The 18850-nt window shown below is 44.8% G+C and overlaps 1 protein-coding gene across 7 annotated transcripts in view; it reads left to right on the forward strand.

Moving 5' to 3' along the window:
* TANC1 (tetratricopeptide repeat, ankyrin repeat and coiled-coil containing 1) overlaps nucleotides 1–18684 on the forward strand; it is a 57326-nt gene extending 38642 nt beyond the window's left edge. For 6 of the 7 annotated variants that reach the window (XM_066190509.1, XM_066190510.1, XM_066190513.1 and 3 more), the window contains 16 exons: nucleotides 738–969; nucleotides 1449–1615; nucleotides 3460–4067; nucleotides 5394–5502; nucleotides 5715–5837; nucleotides 6641–6877; nucleotides 7484–7669; nucleotides 9505–9583; nucleotides 10937–11070; nucleotides 11812–11935; nucleotides 12049–12224; nucleotides 13160–13292; nucleotides 14110–14201; nucleotides 14612–14758; nucleotides 15222–15322; nucleotides 16148–18684. In XM_066190509.1, coding sequence (XP_066046606.1) covers nucleotides 738–969; nucleotides 1449–1615; nucleotides 3460–4067; nucleotides 5394–5502; nucleotides 5715–5837; nucleotides 6641–6877; nucleotides 7484–7669; nucleotides 9505–9583; nucleotides 10937–11070; nucleotides 11812–11935; nucleotides 12049–12224; nucleotides 13160–13292; nucleotides 14110–14201; nucleotides 14612–14758; nucleotides 15222–15322; nucleotides 16148–17510 — 4011 coding nt within the window. In that variant the 3' untranslated portion in view covers nucleotides 17511–18684. The remainder of the gene's footprint in view (nucleotides 1–737; nucleotides 970–1448; nucleotides 1616–3459; nucleotides 4068–5393; nucleotides 5503–5714; nucleotides 5838–6640; nucleotides 6878–7483; nucleotides 7670–9504; nucleotides 9584–10936; nucleotides 11071–11811; nucleotides 11936–12048; nucleotides 12225–13159; nucleotides 13293–14109; nucleotides 14202–14611; nucleotides 14759–15221; nucleotides 15323–16147) is intronic. The other variant, XM_066190512.1, reaches the window with a different exon arrangement.
* Nucleotides 18685–18850: the final 166 nt, after the last annotated feature.

Below are 18850 nucleotides of genomic sequence, written 5' to 3' on the forward strand. Positions count from 1 at the left end.
GTGCTTAATTTTTTGCCGAAGTAGTAAAATTAATGAGGGTCTGAATTGCATATTTTCTGTGAATTATTGTAGGGAAAACAAGATCTCTAACATTTGCAGTCTTTAAGGTGATACGTTTTTGTTTGAAGCAGTGTTATGAAAACCACTGAAGCGCAGGCTTTCTCTTCACTGTGAACACCGTGTTTTTCTTGTGGTTTGTTTTGGGGTTTTTTCCCCCCAAAGAAATACGGGTTGTGTCCTGGTTCATTTTCAAGTAGCGCACGGCTTTGGAATACTCGGAATAAAGCCACTTGTCGTGTTTCTCCATTTGCTGACATGAGCGTGTCTTTAATAGTTGTCTGTCATTGGCTTTTGCCTGGTGATCCTTAGGTGGTTACAGTGTGGGCCGTGGTGGTGGTAAATTACAGCTGTTGGGTTACCTAGTCAGACCCTCAGGTTAATCAGCTGCTCACCCACTGGATCCAAATGCCACGAACTCAAATTGTCATGTTTTCCTGCCAGGATCTGACACTTTGATTTCTTCTCCTCTCTGCACATGCTGCAAGGTCAAAATCTCTTTCATTGCCTTCCTCCCTGTGTAAACCCAGGCTGCCAGAGACTGCTACAGCGTGGGGTCTAACACCGAAAAGGATTTTGTAGTGGGGAGAGAAATTTAATAACGCTTTCATCATAGCTGCACTAACTAGTAACCAACCAAAATTTGAAAGGGTAATGCTTTCCACTTTGCAATTCCGCAGGTCGTCGCTTATCACTACTGCCAGGCTGATAACACGTACACGTGTCTGGTGCCCGAGTTTGTGCACAGCGTGGCAGCCTTGCTTTGCCGCTCGCAGCAGTTGACGGCGTACAGAGATCTCCTCCTCAGGGAGCCTCACCTGCAGAGCATGCTCAGCCTGAGGTCTTGTGTCCAGGATCCAGCAGCAGCCTTTCAAAGGGGCGTGTTGGAGCCGCTGTCAGTGCTCAGGAGAGGTACCTTAAACAGAACATGACCGGGAAATGGAATCCAAGCTGCACAAAGAGTGGCGGAAATTATTGAAAACAAATAAAGCAGAACATCCCTGGAAAAAGGGATTCCTTAATCCTGCTGGTTGTAACAGTAATACATGGGTCTGGAACAGTTGATTTGTGTTTAAATTGAAATTCTGTGAAACCTATTAAAGGTCAAGGAAACTTTATATTCACTTTTTGGCTAGAAAATGGGAAGACAGCTATTAGCTTGAAGATAAGGCTGGCACTTTCACATTAAAGAATTTTGCTTTAGGATGCGTTTGAGTTTTGTCACATCCTTTCCAATTTCCTGGCCCTAAACACCTGCAAAGTGGATGTGGGGTACTGGTGTGCATAAAGATACATTTTTGTTTCTTGACATACAGAGTTTGAGGATAAAGATGTGTCACTTTAAGGGAGAATGTGTTTCTATCCTTTCCTTTTTTACTTTCAAATTTCAGAGCAGAAGATTCCTGAGGAAGACTACATAATTTTGGTAGATGGTTTAAATGATGCTGAATTTCATAAACCTGATTATGGTGACACAATTTCTTCATTTATCACAAGTATAATCTATAAGTTTCCTCCGTGGCTGAAGCTCATTGTGACCGTAAGAACTAATTTCCAGGTAAAAACACCTTTTAATGCCTTTCTTACACTCAAAGAGCAAATAATCATTTATATTGGTGCAGCTGCATTATTATGAAAAATACAGGCTTTAGAGGAACTCTCTTGGATTTTTTCCTTCCTTCCTTCCATCCTTCCATCCTTCCTTCCATCCTTCCATCCATCCTTCCATCCATCCTTCCATCCATCCTTCCATCCTTCCATCCTTCCATCCTTCCATCCTTCCATCCTTCCATCCTTCCATCCTTCCATCCTTCCATCCTTCCATCCTTCCATCCTTCCATCCTTCCATCCTTCCATCCTTCCTTCCATCCTTCCTTCCATCCTTCCTTCCATCCTTCCTTCCATCCTTCCTTCCATCCTTCCTTCCATCCTTCCTTCCATCCTTCCTTCCTTCCTTCCTTCCTTCCTTCCTTCCTTCCTTCCTTCCTTCCATCCTTCCATCCTTCCTTCCTTCCTTCCTTCCTTCCTTCCTTCCTTCCTTCCTTCCTTCCTTCCTTCCTTCCTTCCTTCCTTCCTTCCTTCCTTCCTTCCTTCCTTCCTTCCTTCCTTCCTTCCTTCCTTCCTTCCTTCCTTCCTTCCTTCCTTCCTTCCTTCCTTCCTTCCTTCCTTCCTTCCTTCCTTCCTTCCTTCCTTCCTTCCATCCATCCATCCATCCATCCATCCATCCATCCATCCATCCATCCATCCATCCACAGTGTGAAAATACGATTCTGGAGGCCTTTTCCCTTGTGAATGGCTTTGTTGCAGCTGTCAGTCGAGCTGATAATACCAGAAGTGATGAAATTTGAGTGCGTTCCCTTGTACCTCAGGAGCGTGGCGTTAAGGTGCAGGTGTGCTTCAGTACAGCCTCTCAGGGTTTATTTCTTCTCTGCCTTCTCACCACTGGCACACTGAGTGTTTAACTGGCTGAAGAGTTTATTTCTCAACTAAATTTTTGGGTTTTAAAAGGGATTTCTGTAGCAGGGACTGTTCTCTCTCTGGAAACTGGAGAAGTGTGTCTTTGCTTAAAACATCTCACTAGTGTGAAAGTGCAGCTTTTTGAAATCCATTTAATCACATAAAGTGGAATAAAGCTCCTTTTTGTGTCGTGAAAGCCTGGGGATGTTTGTTAAACCTTTCTAGTATTTGACTCGTTGTAAGAAGTTTCTGGTTCTCAAGCTTTAATTTTAGAAATTTTAAAGTTAAACTTCAGAAGTTTTACTCCGTGTATGAAGTTCGTTAGAAGTTGCGGAAGTGTTTCTTTTAAAGAAAGGTCTTTTGGATCTTTATTTACACAAACATGAAGGTGTTCCGTGTACCAGGAACATGAAAGCGCGTTCAGGTGAAGCCGCTGAAGTGTCTGTGCTTGGTGCTGGTGCCTTCAGGCACGCCGGGGCTGGGGATGTGTGCAGGGCACCTTTCTGCCCCGTTGTCACTGGAAGGTGAAAAGGGGAGTCCTCTCTCCTCGTTTGTGATACTTCCCAGTAAAACGTTCCTGCCCAATAGATCATTCCTTTTGCCTCCCACCTTCCCTGGCCTGTCTTTGGGTCCAGTTCTGGTGACTGTTTTCTGTTTCCTGAACTCTGAGGTGGTCGTTTCTCATCCCATTCAGTTGTTGAGTTTGGTCAGTGAAATATTTGAGACCTTCCTATGAAAAATTTTAAAATGTAGAAATACTGTTCTACCTCTTATGAGGAGGCAATATTTGCAAAACCATCTCAGGGATGCTGAATTCCTTTTTAATCTGGTACTCACTACAAAAGGAAAGTGTAGCAGAGATGCATTGTTGAGTTGTCAGTGCTGAAATACTGAAATGTCTTTGGTTTGTTTTTTTGGTTTTCTCCCCCCCTCTCTCCCTCACAGGAAGTGGTAAGTTCGCTGCCATTTATCGCAATATCCCTGGACAGTTTTCCAGACAACAAAGGAATTCACAATGATTTGAATGCTTATATTCAGTACAGAATTAATAACAGTCAGGAAATTATAAACAACATGTCTTTAAATGGAAAAGCTGATGCAGCTACAATTGGGAAAGTGAGTAACCACCTGATCATGAGAAGCCTGGGATCTTATCTCTATTTGAAACTCACTCTGGATCTTTTCCAAAAAGGTCATTTAGTAATCAAAAGTGCGAGCTACAAAGTTGTTCCTGTGTCTCTGTCAGAGCTGTACTTGCTGCAGTGCAACATGAAGTTCATGACAAACTCTGCTTTTGAGCGAGCTCAGCCCATATTGAACGTGGCATTGGCATCCCTGCATCCCATGACAGATGAGCAGATTTTCCAGGCTATTAGTGCAGGACAAATAACCAGTGAACAACAGTGGGAAGACTTCAGCCAGAGGATGGAAGCCCTTTCATGTTTTCTGATCAAAAGACGCGACAAAACACGCATGTTCTGCCATCCTTCCTTCAGAGAGTGGCTTGTCTGGAGAGCAGAAGGTGAAAACACTGACTTCTTATGTGAGCCAAGGTAAATTAAAACTGCAGCAATTCATGTTCAAGTAACCAAAATTAGGTTTTGTGTATTTGATTGCAACAGTTGGTGAGGGGAAAGAGCGATGTTAAAATACAGCTACGCCTAATTTTTTCCAAAGTGAAAACTTCCATATTTAGAGGTAATGTGACTTAAGATTCAAAGTTTACGATGCATAAATGACTCTGTAGAAGTCAGAAGTTTGCATCTGTCTTTGCTACCTTCATGGAGGAATGAGAGTGCTATATTGTTATTAACACAGCAAAACTGTTGGGAATCCCATGCAGCAGCACCTTGTCTGTGTGGTGTAGAGTGCAGGAAAAGAAGGAACAGATCATTTGGGCTTTTTGGAACATGGAAATATTGAGACATTCTGTGCTGTAATTATATCCTGCTGGCATTGTTTCCGTTTGTTCAAGCTCACTTTCGGTGACTTGGAGAGCCAGAGTTGGTTGAGTTACACAGTGGCTGTTACTGTTGGTTGTGTTTTCACAGTCGGCTCCCTGGTATTTTTTTTTCCATCTTCCTTGGGGTTTACAGCTTTTGAGTTTTGCAAAAGAAGAAATAATGCTGAAATTCAAAATTATTACCAGCCCAAGACTTGCCAGAGCTTTCAAGTGGCTGTGACAGAAGCAGTTCTGTAGGGGGAGTGGGGAGTTGCAGCCTTGGGGAGCCCTGCTCCCACCACGCTGGGAGCTCCCAGCGCTTGCCCAGGGCGCTGCCGGGGCCCAGGTTCTCCCTGTGGAAAGTTCTGCTCAGGAGTGTCTGAAGGTGGGGGACAAGCCCCTTCCCACAAGTTCCCCCTCAGCTGAAGAGTCCAGCTAGCCTGTGGCTAATTGCTAGCATGTGGCTAATTGCCCAGTTCCAGTGTGTAGTCTGATGGACAAATAGTGTGTGGTGACCTTGTTTTCTCACTGTTCCCTAGGACACTGACCACCACTAATGTTGGTGTAGAATTACTAAATACACGTTTTCTCTCCAATTTGCGAGTATTCAGTCTTCTAAAAGGACTGGCTTCTGTCTGAGATGCCTGCAGGTCCTGGCTCTGAGAATGCAAAAGGGGGCAGTATGTAAACCACTTCAAAGCTGACACAGGCCCCCTGTGAGGGGACAGCACAGAAAGAAATACCAGCAGTGTTCCATCTTCAAAATGTGCCATTTTTCATTCTGCATTATTTCATTATGGAAAGAATTCTGTTTAGATGTCATGGTATGTTTCAGTAGTCTGGCAGAGTTGAACTGTTACAACAGGCATAAAGGCATGTTAGAATATTTACTGAAATGCAGTTATAAAAGTGGTTCTCTCCTAATCCTTTTTATTAGGAATGGACATGCTCTACTGGCTTTCATGTTTTCTCGGCAGGAGGGAAAGTTAAACCGCCAACAGACGATGGAACTTGGCCATCATATACTTAAAGCTCATATTTTCAAGGTAAAGCTTGCAGCTTAAAAGGCTTTATCATCTATTTGATGAACACGTTGTAGAGATTCTCTGCTGACTTGCTTGAAAACTTTGTCGGGAGCTTATGCAAAATATTTGGTAGTGTTATTGCTCAAGGTTTTATTCCTTTTTATACTGACTTGTAGATTACAATAGGATTTGTAGTTCTACAGCAAGATCTCCCATTGTATCATTTCTGCCAGGGTCTCAGTAAAAGGACCGGAATTTCTTCCAGTCATCTGCAAGCCTTGTGGATTGGTTATAGTACTGAGGGACTGTCTACAGCCCTGGCCTCCCTAAGGAACATCTACACACCCAACGTGAAGGTAGGAACATCAGCAGGGCTGAGCAGCCGGCGCTTCGGCTGGCACTGGGCAGGGGAACGCCCGAGTGTCACCCTTCCGCAGAACAGCTCCTGGAGCTGAGCTCCTTGGTGACGAGCCTTCACGTGCTTCTGTTTGCTAAAGCTCAAATCAGTTTTCCTTGATAGTACCGATGGAAAGAAGGGTTTTCCCTTGCACTCACACAGGTGAGCGTGTGGACGCGTTTTTGGGGTTAGATGTCTCGCATGGCCTTGCTGGGCAGAGCTCAGTGCTCTCTGCTTCTGTGGGAGAGCGTCCCTTGTGAAAGGGGGAATACTGTGAGAGGAAAGGATTTAAAATACCACAACTTTGCGCTGTGATTTGGGTCCCCAGAGATGGATAGTGAGATCCAGGCCAGTCCATTGGAATTTGAGCCATCTGCTAAGGCTTTTGACTGGAGATTTGTGTGTACATGAACACACATGGGCATGCTCTGGCCGTTTTCTTGAGATTTTCTCTTTGTGCAGGCTGGTTTCTCTCTTGATGGAGGTAGTTGCAGCGGAGTAGCAGCAAGTCACATGTGCAGTTCTGATGAGTAGTGAGTTTCAGAGGAGACAAGTCTTCTCTTGGGAGTGCAGTACTCAGAATACAATAATGGATTTACTAAGAGAAGATTTTAAACTGCTATTTTGCTATGTATGAGTTAAAGTTGATGTCTGCTAATAAAATCTGCATCAGAATTAGGGAGTAACAAATGAGTACCTGATCAAGATGTCAAATTCAGACAGATCTGAGGAAAACATTGCTTTGTTTAAATTAAATTTTAGGTGAGTCGGCTGCTGATTTTGGCAGGAGCAAATGTGAATTACAGGACTGAGGTCCTGAATAATGCCCCAGTGCTGTGTGTTCAGGCGCACCTTGGACACGAGGAAATGGTCACTCTTTTACTGGACTTTGGAGCTGCTATTGATGGAGCTTCGGAAAGCGGGATGACAGCCCTCAGTTACGCGGCCGCTGCAGGGCACATGAACATCGTGTCACTGCTGTGCAGGAAGGGTGCAAAGGTGAGCTGCTGCACAAAGATTGCCAAGCCTGCTGTCAGAAGAGTCACACAAAGGCCTAAAAAAGCTGTTACTGATTACTTAAGTGTGTAATTGTTGGGCATAGGCTTGAGGGGCGAGTCCTGACTGCCGTGAGGCATTTTGCTCGTGCCACTGGTCACAGCCCTCAGGCAGAGCCGTTCAGCCAGGTTTGGGTGCCCCTCGCTGTCCACTTTCACGACCTGTTGTCACCAGCTCGTCAGTGACTGTCACTGAGAGAGTGTTGCAGCCCTCTCGAGTCGAGGCCAGAGGCATCCCCAGCTCTCCTCACCTCCCTCTGCTCCCCTCAGAGCCACTGGCTGTCGAAGCACAAGCTCCCCTTGGCAAGCCCAGGCTGACAGCTCCTGCTCACCTTGTCCTTGCTGCGTTTGGCAGGGCTCTCCAGGGTTAGTTTTCCCGTCACCCTCTCAGCTGCTCAGGTGAGGCTCTTGGGCCTGTAATTCCGCAGGTGTTCCCCTTGTGCTGGAAGTCAGGAGTGGGAGCTGCTCTCTCGCGGTGCCCTGAAGCGTCTCCGCCCCGCAGCCGTTCCCTGCACCGTTTAACCTCAGACGTTCCCTTTCCCCCGCTCAGGCTGACCTTGCGGACAAGAAGGGCCAGTGTGCCTTGGTGCACAGCGCGCTGCGAGGGCACTGCTCCGTCCTGGAGTTCCTGCTCGGCCTGCTCTGGGTGGCTCCGTCCCGAGAGCAGGATTCCCTGAGGAAGCGCCAGGCGCTGCAGCAAGCTCTCACGGCGGCTGCCAGCATGGGCCACGGCCAGGTGGGTTGGGCATTCAGGTACTTCCAGATCTCTGGGAAACCATTAGAACTGTACAACTGTGCTTGCAGCCGTTTTTAAAAGAGGCTTGGAAGGAATTGTGGGCACTTCTGATGTTTGTTGTGGTATGTATTAGCGGCTGGTTTAAATGCTCTAGCTGAGCATCCGATAATACAGTCTGCCTCAGGATTTGTTTGTATGTCATTTCTGTCTACTTTCTCCTCTCTGTTCTTGGAGGTAGTCCTGTATCTCTAGTGGTGGTGATGATTTTCTGTAACACTGATCTACCCAAGTATGTTTTTACTTCAGGCTGAATTTTTTCTTTGAATTTTTCATGGCATGCAGTCACACAGGCTTCAGTTTTTAGCTTGACGCACATGTCAACTTACAGACTTCAGCTCAGTGTCACTTTAGACGGAAATTTGGGGAGGAACACTAAAAATAAACACATAAGAAGTACTTAGAATGCTTTAGATATTTAGGTAATACAAGTGTGTCTTCTGTTGATTGGGAAAACAAACGGTAACCTTGATAGAAAAGTAATGGGCAAGTAAAGGTACTTGAATGAAGATCAGCTAGGCTAGGGGACTTGGTTATGCAGTGAGTGATGTACCAAAGGGGAAACAAAATCTCTTCAATAAAGCAGTTTCAATTTTTACTTCTTTTAAATCTATTTTAAATTGCTATAAGATAAAGCGTCTGAAGTCGTTTAGGTGAGTCAAACACAGAAATGTCTTCATGCAGGTTATTTATTGTATGGGCTATCAGCCATCACTGTCTTTCAGTATAAACTTGAGGATTCTGAGCTATGGTTAAGTTGGATGAATTGATAATCCCTTCACTCTCATGAAAGTTCTTGATTGCTGTCCACTGATTAAATGAAACCAGTCAACTCTTGAATATCAACAAGAGATCACATTAATCATAAATGTATACCTGAAAATGTCCATCTTTCTCTGTTTTTAAGACATTAAGAAGCTGTATTCTTAGCTAGAAAGAAGATCTGTGTGTTTCATGAATTTTAATAAATTATATCCTAGCATTTTGAATTCTGGGATTCTCCATACATTGTATCCAACAGTTTTCAGCCTGAAAACACCCAGATCCTTTCTCCTTTCCTGCCTTTGTTTTCTCCTGGAGCATCCCAAACTTCGTTAGTGTGGTTCTCCTCCCTCACCTCCTGGCTGCAGCCTCAGTGACTATGTGCCTCGTTAGAAAATCTGTTTGAAACAGTCACTAGAAAAAGTTTTAATTTAATAATCTTTTAGCAGGTGGTTTTAAAGCACAGATTTCCTTAACATAGTAGAAACACAGCAAAACTTAATTTAAAGTTTATTTCAGCTTTAAAAATTACCATTTATCAACATATGCTTAGACCATTCTGGGAGGAAATTTAGAGAAACAGGCAAGATGTAACCAATGTGGAAGGAAAAACCTAGGTATCACCATTTTACAAAATGTATGCAAATACTCTCATTTTTGCTCTCATTTTTCCTCACTGAACTGGGATGCTTTATTTTTGCCATTGTGTATTTTGGTTATCCTGTTCATTAGAGGCCACATGGGAGCTTGTTAAATCATACTCACACCAAACAACAAATTCACAGAAGAGCACTGGGCTTTTTAAAGAGGTTTTCAATAGCATTCACTTGCCTCCAAGTCATCCTAAAATCCTGCTGAATTTGTTTTGAGCAAGACTGATTTTCTTTTCTGTTGACTGTATGCGCTGAGAGAGAAGCGCTCTGACTTGTTTTGCGTCTTTTCTCCCTCGCTGTATCGTACAAGTGACAACTGATGCTCTTGTGGCTCAGCACATCTCTGCTCACTGTTCTTGGCAGGTGGTTCATTACATCCTGACAGTTGAAAAAGACCATGACATGGACATCAATGACACTGATGCCTTGTGGGGAGAAACAGGTATTTCCCTTCTCGTGTGTTTCCTAGTTCGAGTTGCTAATTCAAGAATAAAGAGTTTTTAATATTACTTTTTAAATTGAATTTTCTGTAATAAAAATAATGGGAAAGACCGGTTTTAATAGAAAAAAAAGCAGTTTATAAGTATAGTTTTAACTTACTGAATCTATTCATCTCAAGTATTGAAGAGCTATTTTATATTAAAATTACTGTAAAATACTGACTTCTTAACTAAATGGGAAATTGAGGCAATGCAGAGCTTAAGTTTCAGCGTAGAATGTTACGGGATTCTCTGTCTGAGAACCCGTGTTTAAATATCATTAGTTTGCAGGAAATGCTGGGCCATAGGCTCGTTTGTTCTAATTAGGCAGTGGAAGAGAAGACCTGCCTTTGGACATCTGGGGAAGGCCAAAATAGTTGTTGAGGCAGACTGTAATGCCTGCTCCGCAGTTCCTGGTGTGCCTTGCGAGTGGCCTCTCTGTCCATGGGAGCAGCTTTGGGATGATCAGCGGCCTCTCGCATCCCAGAGAAGCACGTGTGCCTCATTCCTACATGTCTACACAACCCTTGTTGCAAATCCGGTGAATTCTAAAATTCTCAATTAGTTTTGTTCTTCAGTGTTTTCCTGTCAGTGTTTTCTATTGAAATCCTTGTGTAATACATTGGGAATCCTCACCCACTGAGGAAGTGAACTCCCTGAAAGGGGGATTTTTGAACAAGACTGGACTCTTTCGCTTGTAATGTTGGTAACAGTTCTCTTTCCAGTTGTTCAGCTGTGAACAGGTGTAACTGTAACACCATGCAGTTTCCTCGACTGAGGAGGGAATGGGTAAGATAGTGCTAAAAAAGAAAAATTTACTTCTTCCTGCAATGTTTGTAATTTCCTTTACTTTCAGCATTCATGAGAACTTAAAAAAAAATTCTACTGGATCGTGCTTGAAAATGCTAAAAATGAGTAACAGGAAATTCACAGTTTGACCTACTTCTTAGTAGAAAATGCAGGTTATTAGGCTTTAGAAACGGGAGGGGCAAGTCCTTTGCCGATTCTTGCATAAATCACACGTGAACTCGTTTTCTCGACACTGTTGTTGGCATGATTGGTGAGGCTTCAACACAAACAACAAAGCTTAAATTTCAAGTTCTGTTTAAAACACAATATGAGTGAAATAGAAGAGGGAGAAAAATCACAATGGGGAAAGTATTTTCCTTTTTTTTGTTCTTTTCAGCTTTCAATAAGGGCCACAGTGAAAAGCTGAAAGAATGGGGATTCAGTAACACTCACATATTGTGCATGTGTCCAGAGGCCAAATAGGCCGAGAGCTGATGTTGAGGCAAATGCTTTCTCTATTTCTCTAGCACTGACAGCCGCTGCAGGAAGAGGGAAGCTGGACGTGTGCAAGCTGCTGCTGGGGCACGGAGCGGCCGTGGGCAGAGCCAGCAGGAGAGGCGTGGCCCCGCTCCTCTGCGCCGTCCGGCAGGGACACTGGCAGGTCTGCACAGCTCTGGGGTCCTCGGGGAGCTGGCCCCTCCTTCCTCCCGCCTCTGAGTTTGAAAATATTAGGGTCGGTTTCCTAATCCACCTTTGCATCTGCTTCGGAGGGATGTGCTCAGAAGCTTCACTTCCAAACCCTTTGTATCCCTTGAAATAACTTAAAAAGCACGTTGGCCTCACCACAGCCTTAGTTATAATATACCTGCAAAATAGTGCGAGTTAAAGTATTTTATTTTCCAGGCCAAGATCAGAGGTGATTTCAGATCTTTTATACTGCTGCTGTGCAGAGAGGGCACCTGGGATTCAGAAGCCTTCCTCCTGCTGGCCTCTCCTGTCGGGAGAAAGCCTTGGACTGTAGTCTGGGTTTGAGCTACACAGAGTTTCTCAGTGGCTGCCATAAATACCACCTTAGTCTTCTTTTCTTAAATGTTCATGATACTACGGCTGAAATCTCAATCTGCCAATTTCATAAAATTATAGAGTTGGTAAGATTGGAAAAGCCCTCCAAGACCAAGTCCAGTTATTCCCCAGCACTGCCGAGGCCACCAGCAACCCGTGTCCTGGAGTGTTACACCCATGTGGCTTCTAAATCCCTTCAGGGATGTGGCAGATGGGAATTCCGCCCCTACCCCTGTGCCAGGGCTGGACAGCACTTTCTGAGCAGAAATTCTCCTGATATCCAATCTAAACCCCCATGGGTGCAAGGAATGTATTTTGAAATTGCTATTTTCTGTTTCAGATTGCTAAACTTCTAGTGGAGCATGGGGCTGATGTGAATTTAAGTGACAAGCAAGGCCGGACACCACTGATGGTGGCTTCTTGTGAAGGACATCTGAGCACTGTGGAATTTCTTCTTTCTGAAGGTAGACAATATATAGCAGATTACAGCGGCACCAGGGATTGCATCTGGGTGAGTTAAGCAATTTTATTGTTTAAACAGAGAACCTTCATAGCAAAGTTCATTTTAATTTTACAGGTGCGACTGTTTCATCCCTGGACAAGGAAGGACTGACAGCTCTGAGCTGGGCATGTCTGAAAGGCCACAAGGAAGTAGTTCAGTATTTAGTGGAGAAAGGTGCAGCAACTGATCAGACAGACAAAAATGGACGAACACCCCTAGACCTGGCAGCTTTTTATGGGGATGCTGATATTGTAAGTATAACAAAACAGAAAATTCAAGGAAAAGCTATAAAAATTTAGAATCTAGAAAAAATACGGCCTACCAAAATAGGAGATTTGGGGAAGTAGCTAAGATGGTTACACTGCTCTTATCTTGACTGCAATGAAAATGGTTGCTCAGGAAAGCATTTTCTAGATTAAGTAGAAGCCCAGAATTACGCTGCAAACCCACAGAGGTCTCTTCTCAGGGTCCTGGTCGGTTGATGCCTTTGTAGAGGAAATACCCCCAGAAGAGGGGTAAGAAGAGGAAGGGCACACTCAGGTCTGCGTGCACTGTAGACAGATCCACGAGGTCAGCAAGGAACGAGACAGAACAGCACATGCAGCCTCTCACATCTGCATTTCTGCAGCTTGCAGGTGCTGCTGCGGCATGTAACGAACGTGAAATTGTAAATAAGCCCTCAGGTCCCACAGTGGCTTTGGCAGTTTTCAGACACCGTGTGCGTGTTGCCTGTGACACTGGGCACTGGGGACTGCTGCAGAATGAGGGGTGTCCAGGCTCCTTGCTGTCCCTGCATTTGCTGTCGGCCGTTGTCCTGGAGTGGAGCCAGCTCCCATTTCCCTGGCCAGACTGGTCCCTTCAGTCGGTCTGTGCTCAGCCACTGGCCGGGCCGGGACAGGGACATGGGCACGCCTGTCCATGGGCAGGACTGACTGTTGGTGCCCCTTCCCTTCCAAGATCACTGCTGGTGGCAGCTGGGCGGGTGATGGTAATGGGAAGGAACTGCTGCTTCCCTCCAGCCCGCCCGTGCTGCGGTGCCTTCGCTGGGTTTGACGTGGCTGTGCTGCGCCCTGCAGCGTGTGCTCGGTGTGTTTCAGAGAAGGTTACGTGGTACCTTAAGTCTTTCACTGGTCTGCCTCTGCTCGCAAAAGCCGTGTTACAAGGCACGCCTCGTTTCCTCTCGCAGGTGCAGTATTTGGTGGAGAAAGGAGCAATGATTGAGCACGTGGACCACAGCGGCATGAGGCCGCTGGACAGAGCCATTGGCTGCCGCAACACCGCCGTCGTGGTCATGCTGCTGAGAAAGGGAGCTAAGCTCGGTGAGTGGAACTGCCCTGCACCGCGACCGACAGCTGCATTCTGCTCTGCCACAATTAGTTACTTCTGTGAACTAGATGAAATAAAACACCAGATTTTTGCAGGCTGTCTGGTCTGCACATGCCCACCCAAGAGAAACAGTCTCCTTTAAAAGCAGAGACACAAGACTCACTTTAGAAGTGAGGAAGCACAAGGACTTTTACTCTGCTCTTTCTTTGATGTGTGCTGACAGTGAGGTCTGGAGGAGTCACTGCATACGGTTACTCTGCCTTAACATATTGCCTTAAGGCAAGAAAATGATGACTGTGCTATTACTGATACGTAATTCTGGCACTGTTCATGATTTTTATATGGGAGTTTTAAATAATATTCTAATAAACTATGGAACTGGTTTTTTTGCAAAGGGTAGGCCAAAAAAATGTAAGTCATGGTGCAGGTGTGTATGTGATAATTACTGAATATTTAGTACCTTTGAATCACTATTTCGTATTACTATTCATATTATTGTATATTATTATATATTACTTGGGTAGGAAGTGTGATCAAATACGGGTTCTTACTTAGGCCTGAATTTAATTGTGACTTCTACACATTCCTTCAGAGGGGTGGAACGTATCAGATCATTTAATAGCTGGCTGCTGTCCAGGTGGCGGCATAGGTGTATTTTAAACGTGTACACCCTAATTATGATGATAATAGCAATACTGGTTCCATGTAGGTGGAATATATACTGAAGTAGGACCAGGCTTTCTACTGAAGTAGACAGCAGGAACACACTTTGTTCCCTTTTGTCAGACACCCTTAAATTTTAACTTGCAGGAAATGCAGCATGGGCAATGGCCACCTCCAAACCCGATATTCTCCTGATTCTTCTGCAGAAACTGATGGAAGAAGGAAACACGCTGTATAAAGTAGGTGGATTTTTATTTTTTCTGGCAGCAGAACATTGCACTTCTGCCTGAAGGTAGACTGAATGCCTTTATGCCTCCTTTTCAACTATGTAATCCATTATTACTCTGTTTAAAACAAAACAAGAATTCTATATGATTTTTCCGGTACTACTAGTACATATGAGTGCAAGTAATATCCTTGTCAAATACCATTAAGCATTTGAGTTCAGAAGGAAACACAAACTCTGGTTAACATTCAGGCTCTCACTGTGCTTGTCTGACAGTGTTGTTCATACTGTGTATATTTATTAAAAAATATGTCTCTGTGTTTTCTACTTGGAGGGTAGATATCAAATATAAACATGCTTTTTGGTAACAGTGTTGCAGTATTAAAAGTTTCTGAAAAACCTCTTGTTCCCTGAAATTTGCAGAAAGGCAAGATGAGGGAAGCGGCCCAGCGCTATCAGTATGCCTTAAGGAAGTTCCCAAGGGAAGGGTTTGGTGAGGAAATGAAAGCCTTCACTGAGCTGAGAGTTTCGCTATACCTGAACTTGTCACGATGTCGCCGCAAAACAAATGTAAGCTCTCGCTGTTAGTCTGCTGCCTCTCTGGAATTGGGAATCCAAAACTTGTATCCTACTGTGTTACTGGTGTCTGTGGACATCTGTCTGTGCTGTTTTAGAATCCTCCTCACTGTATCCTGATCTTGGGCTTCATCATGTCAATAAATGGGTGGTTTATAAGATGAGGGCCTGTGGCCATGGGGGATCTATTGCAGCCGGTCTTAGACGATGCAGTTATTTTGGAATGATGAACTGCTGGATCGTTGTGGTACTTTTGGAAGACTGACTGGAAAACAACTGCCACCACCCTTTGCTGTCAAACAGCACAACCAGGTGCCACAGCTGTGCCCGTGTGTGCCTTGAGCAAATGCCTGCTTGTGCTGGCTGGGGCGGGGGCCTCTGCCGCGAGCGCCGGCAGCACGACCCGGAGCTGGCAACTGCCGTTGTCACTGTGTCATGTGTTTGATTCCTTTACTAGGACTTTGGGATGGCTGAAGAGTTTGCTACCAAAGCCTTGGATCTGAAGCCCAAGTGTTATGAAGCCTACTACGCCAGAGCAAGAGCCAAGAGGAACAGCAGGTACTGTTTGTGCATCTGTCGGCACAGATTTCTTTTGACTTGCCATTTTTAATGGCTTGTTCTTTGCTGCTAGTTATATTTCAAATTTGAAAAGAAAAAAAATATTTTTAGTACACTTTGCATCCGTACTAGGTCTCTGTATCAGGTGAAGCCAGCCACATCCAAATAGCAATATTGAATACTCTGTAAATACTTATGAGGCAGTCTAGAAAGTTACAAATTCATTTGAAGAAGGATTATTTTAAGTGTAACAGTGAATGGATCCGCTGCACATGACACAGCAGAATGTGGCCAGCAGTGTGCCACCCAACTCCAGCATTTCATTTTTTATTGCCAAGTTTATGATTTATTACTGGCTCCTTTGATAGGACAGAATATGATGAATCATTAGCAGGTGAAGATAAAAACAAGGGGAGAGAGGAGGAACTACCTCTTTAGGCTGGAAGAATAACAAACTATAGTGGTGTAGCTGAAGTACAGGAAGTCTTTTCTAAACATACCAATAAATGGTGATGAAGCAGAGTTCAGCAGGTTCCCTACTCTGGAGGTAGCTGTGAAGAGCTTGTGAGACAGTGTCACTTCCTGGTGTTCCCAGCAGAGTTCTGCTGCCTGCCTGCATGCGGTGTCAGGATACTTGTGAGAAGAGTTTAGGATTGGGTCTGCACTTCCACCCTAGTTAAGAGTTTCCTGAGGTGGAGATGTTCCAGTTCTGATTAGTCACCACCTGCACCAGGAAGCAGGTGCAAGGGACAAAGTGGATTAGCAGTACGCAATGCTGGGTCTCAGATTTGCCCCAATTTTCATTGTTTACTTCTTCCTAAACAGAAAACTACTTGCTGCTCTCGCTGACCTACGGGAAGCCACTCAGCTGTGCCCCAGCAATCAGGAGATAAAACGTCTCCTGGCTCGGGTGGAAGAGGAATGCAAACAGTTCCAGAGAACACAGCAACAGAAGCATCAGTCTCCACAGCTACTTGAACAAACCAACAACTCTGATAATGAGGAGGAAGGCATTGCACCAGGTGTGAATGATAATTTCAATCTTCAAGACAGGGAAGATGAGTTGCCACACCCCAGTGAATCTGCTTCCCCTCCACCAAGGCTGCAGTGTTCCTCAGCTGCTGCATTATTTAGCAGGACCCTTCAAGAAGGTGTTCAGAAAGCTCAGTCTGTGTCCCCTCAAAGCAGAACAAGCAACAAGTACTTGAGAGAGCCCGGCTTGATCATGCAGCCAACAAAGCAGGCACAGATTGTAAAAACTAATCAGCATCTGAGCTCCATCCAGCCTGGATCTAAACCAGGAAGCAGTCAATGTAGCACCAAGACACAACTGTCTTTGCAGCATCTTCCCCACAGTCCCTTGCCCATCCGGCACTCGAGAAATCAACATGTGGATGGGACAAGCACATTGTCATCTGGGAGCATTTCCACAGATCCCGCCGATGAACTGCACAATGAGAAGTTTGTGCCCAGCCAGCGCTCACATCCACAGCATCATGAGACTCTCTCTTCTTGTTCTTTTGCTAGTAGATCTAAACCTGGTGACACATCAGCAGCCTCTGCTCCAGTGAATTTCACTGACTCAAGGCAGCAAAGCCCTGGACCCTGCGGTGGCTCTTCTGCCTCTCCATCCAGCAGTGTGATTCTTGCCAGCTCCTCCAGCAGCTTCCCTTCAGCCGGCAGTTTGTCAGGCAGTGTTAAGGGGCTGGGCCCGGATGTTCGACTGAAGGAGCCCAGCGCGAGTCAAGCTCAGGGTGCTGAGCACCGGCCTCGCAATACCCCGTTTATGGGAATCATGGACAAGACTGCAAGGTTTCAGCAGCAAAACACACAGTCCGGTCGCACTTGGCACGCTCAGGCCGCAGATGGGTTAGCCACAAACGTCGCTTCTGCTGGCATTCAGCCCTCCAGCTTGGAGCAGTTCTCAGTTAAACACTACCCAACTAAAGGACCCTCTACAGCCGCTGCCCCGGGAGATGGCAGCCCGAGCAGCACGGAAGCTAAAGAACGTGAGGAGCTCACGTGCCAAATCCCTCCCCAGTGTACAGACGGCAGATCACCCAGCCAGGGGTCTCTTCTATATCCCGATGCTGTAGCCAAACTCCCATCCCACAGCACTCAGGACGGCCACCTCAGCCACGTCACCACGGCAAAACCAAAGCGATCGTTCATTGAATCAAATGTATAAATACTGCTCTGTACAGTGGCAGGCTAGGCCTGGCGCACAGCATGGCAGGGTCTGACTGCCTGGGCCTGGCTGCGTCCCAGGGAGCAGTCTTTAATGGGATACAACCACTTCCCACTGTTCTACCATCACAGGGCAGTGACAGTAACTGGAATAACAAATTCGTGTAGAAGGACTCAATTAGCTTGGCCTAGGAGCTTGAGCAGAGGAATCCTTTCCATTACATGTTACTATTAAATAAGCATTTTCTTTCACCTAGGGCTTCAGTCTTGATTTTTGGATCTCTCGCATCTCACACATAGTACTCGTGCCTCTCAAATGCTGACATGCTCTCTTACAGCAGTGCTAAGGGAGATAATCTGCTGCAGAATACTCAGATCTGAACATGCATGCATTTTTTTTTTAAAATCAAATTATTTTATCACTTTTCTAGTGGGATCTAATTTGGGTTGCATGATGTACATTTTAGGAACCATAAATAATTTGTGTATGAGTAAACTATAAGCAGCCATGCTTTGACATGTAAATATAACTGGTTTTAGTAAATAGAAGAAATTAAATAAAATGAGTGACATTTGCATGTGTATTGAGAGGCTTTGACCATATTGGTTATTGCACTGAAGAACACAATATTATGGCCTATTAACAATTATCGCACTTTATATAGGGTATCTAATCACCTTTTGGGTGCTATCTTAAAGCAAAATGATCTATTGTTTATTTGTGAAAAGGTACAACTACTAAATGCTTAGTAAATGTTTTTATGGGAAACCCAGGAAAGGGACGGAGTGAACGCGAAAGTTTGAGGAAAAGCGTGTGTGCAGTTACATGACCAGGATGAAGTTGAGAAGTTGGTTTTTTGAGGAAATGAGGGGTTTTATTAGCAAGAACATTCTGCAAACGAACTGCTGCAGTGACATTCCTATGAGTGCAATTCAGGTGGAGTGCTCAGCTTTATACTCTTTCCATCATGCTTGGTTACAGTGTTCTGTGTACATTGTAAACAGCTGTACCCAGCTCTACACATCCTTCTGCAGTTTGCATCTTTACACTTTAGCTTATTTATTGTTTACCGTTTCTCTGATATTTTGTACAAGTCCTATATTAGTCTTGTCTTGTAGTTCTATTTTTGCACAGCTACTGTACTCTTTCCATACAAATAAAGATTATTAATATACCTGTGGGATGAGATGCAGTCCCTGATGGTTACAGGAGAAACTCTCTCCCAGCTTTTCCAACTGCGTGTCTGGTAATGGGGAGCAGAGAAAGACATACACATTTTGGTTTATTACAGTAGAAAAGGAAATACAGATCCTATACTTGGCTACTTCTTACCTTCTGAA

This window comes from Chamaea fasciata, unplaced genomic scaffold (genome assembly GCF_029207755.1).
Source record: "Chamaea fasciata isolate MVZ Bird 193981 ecotype frontalis unplaced genomic scaffold, bChaFas1.0.hap1 SCAF_8, whole genome shotgun sequence".
NCBI lineage: Eukaryota > Metazoa > Chordata > Aves > Passeriformes > Sylviidae > Chamaea > Chamaea fasciata.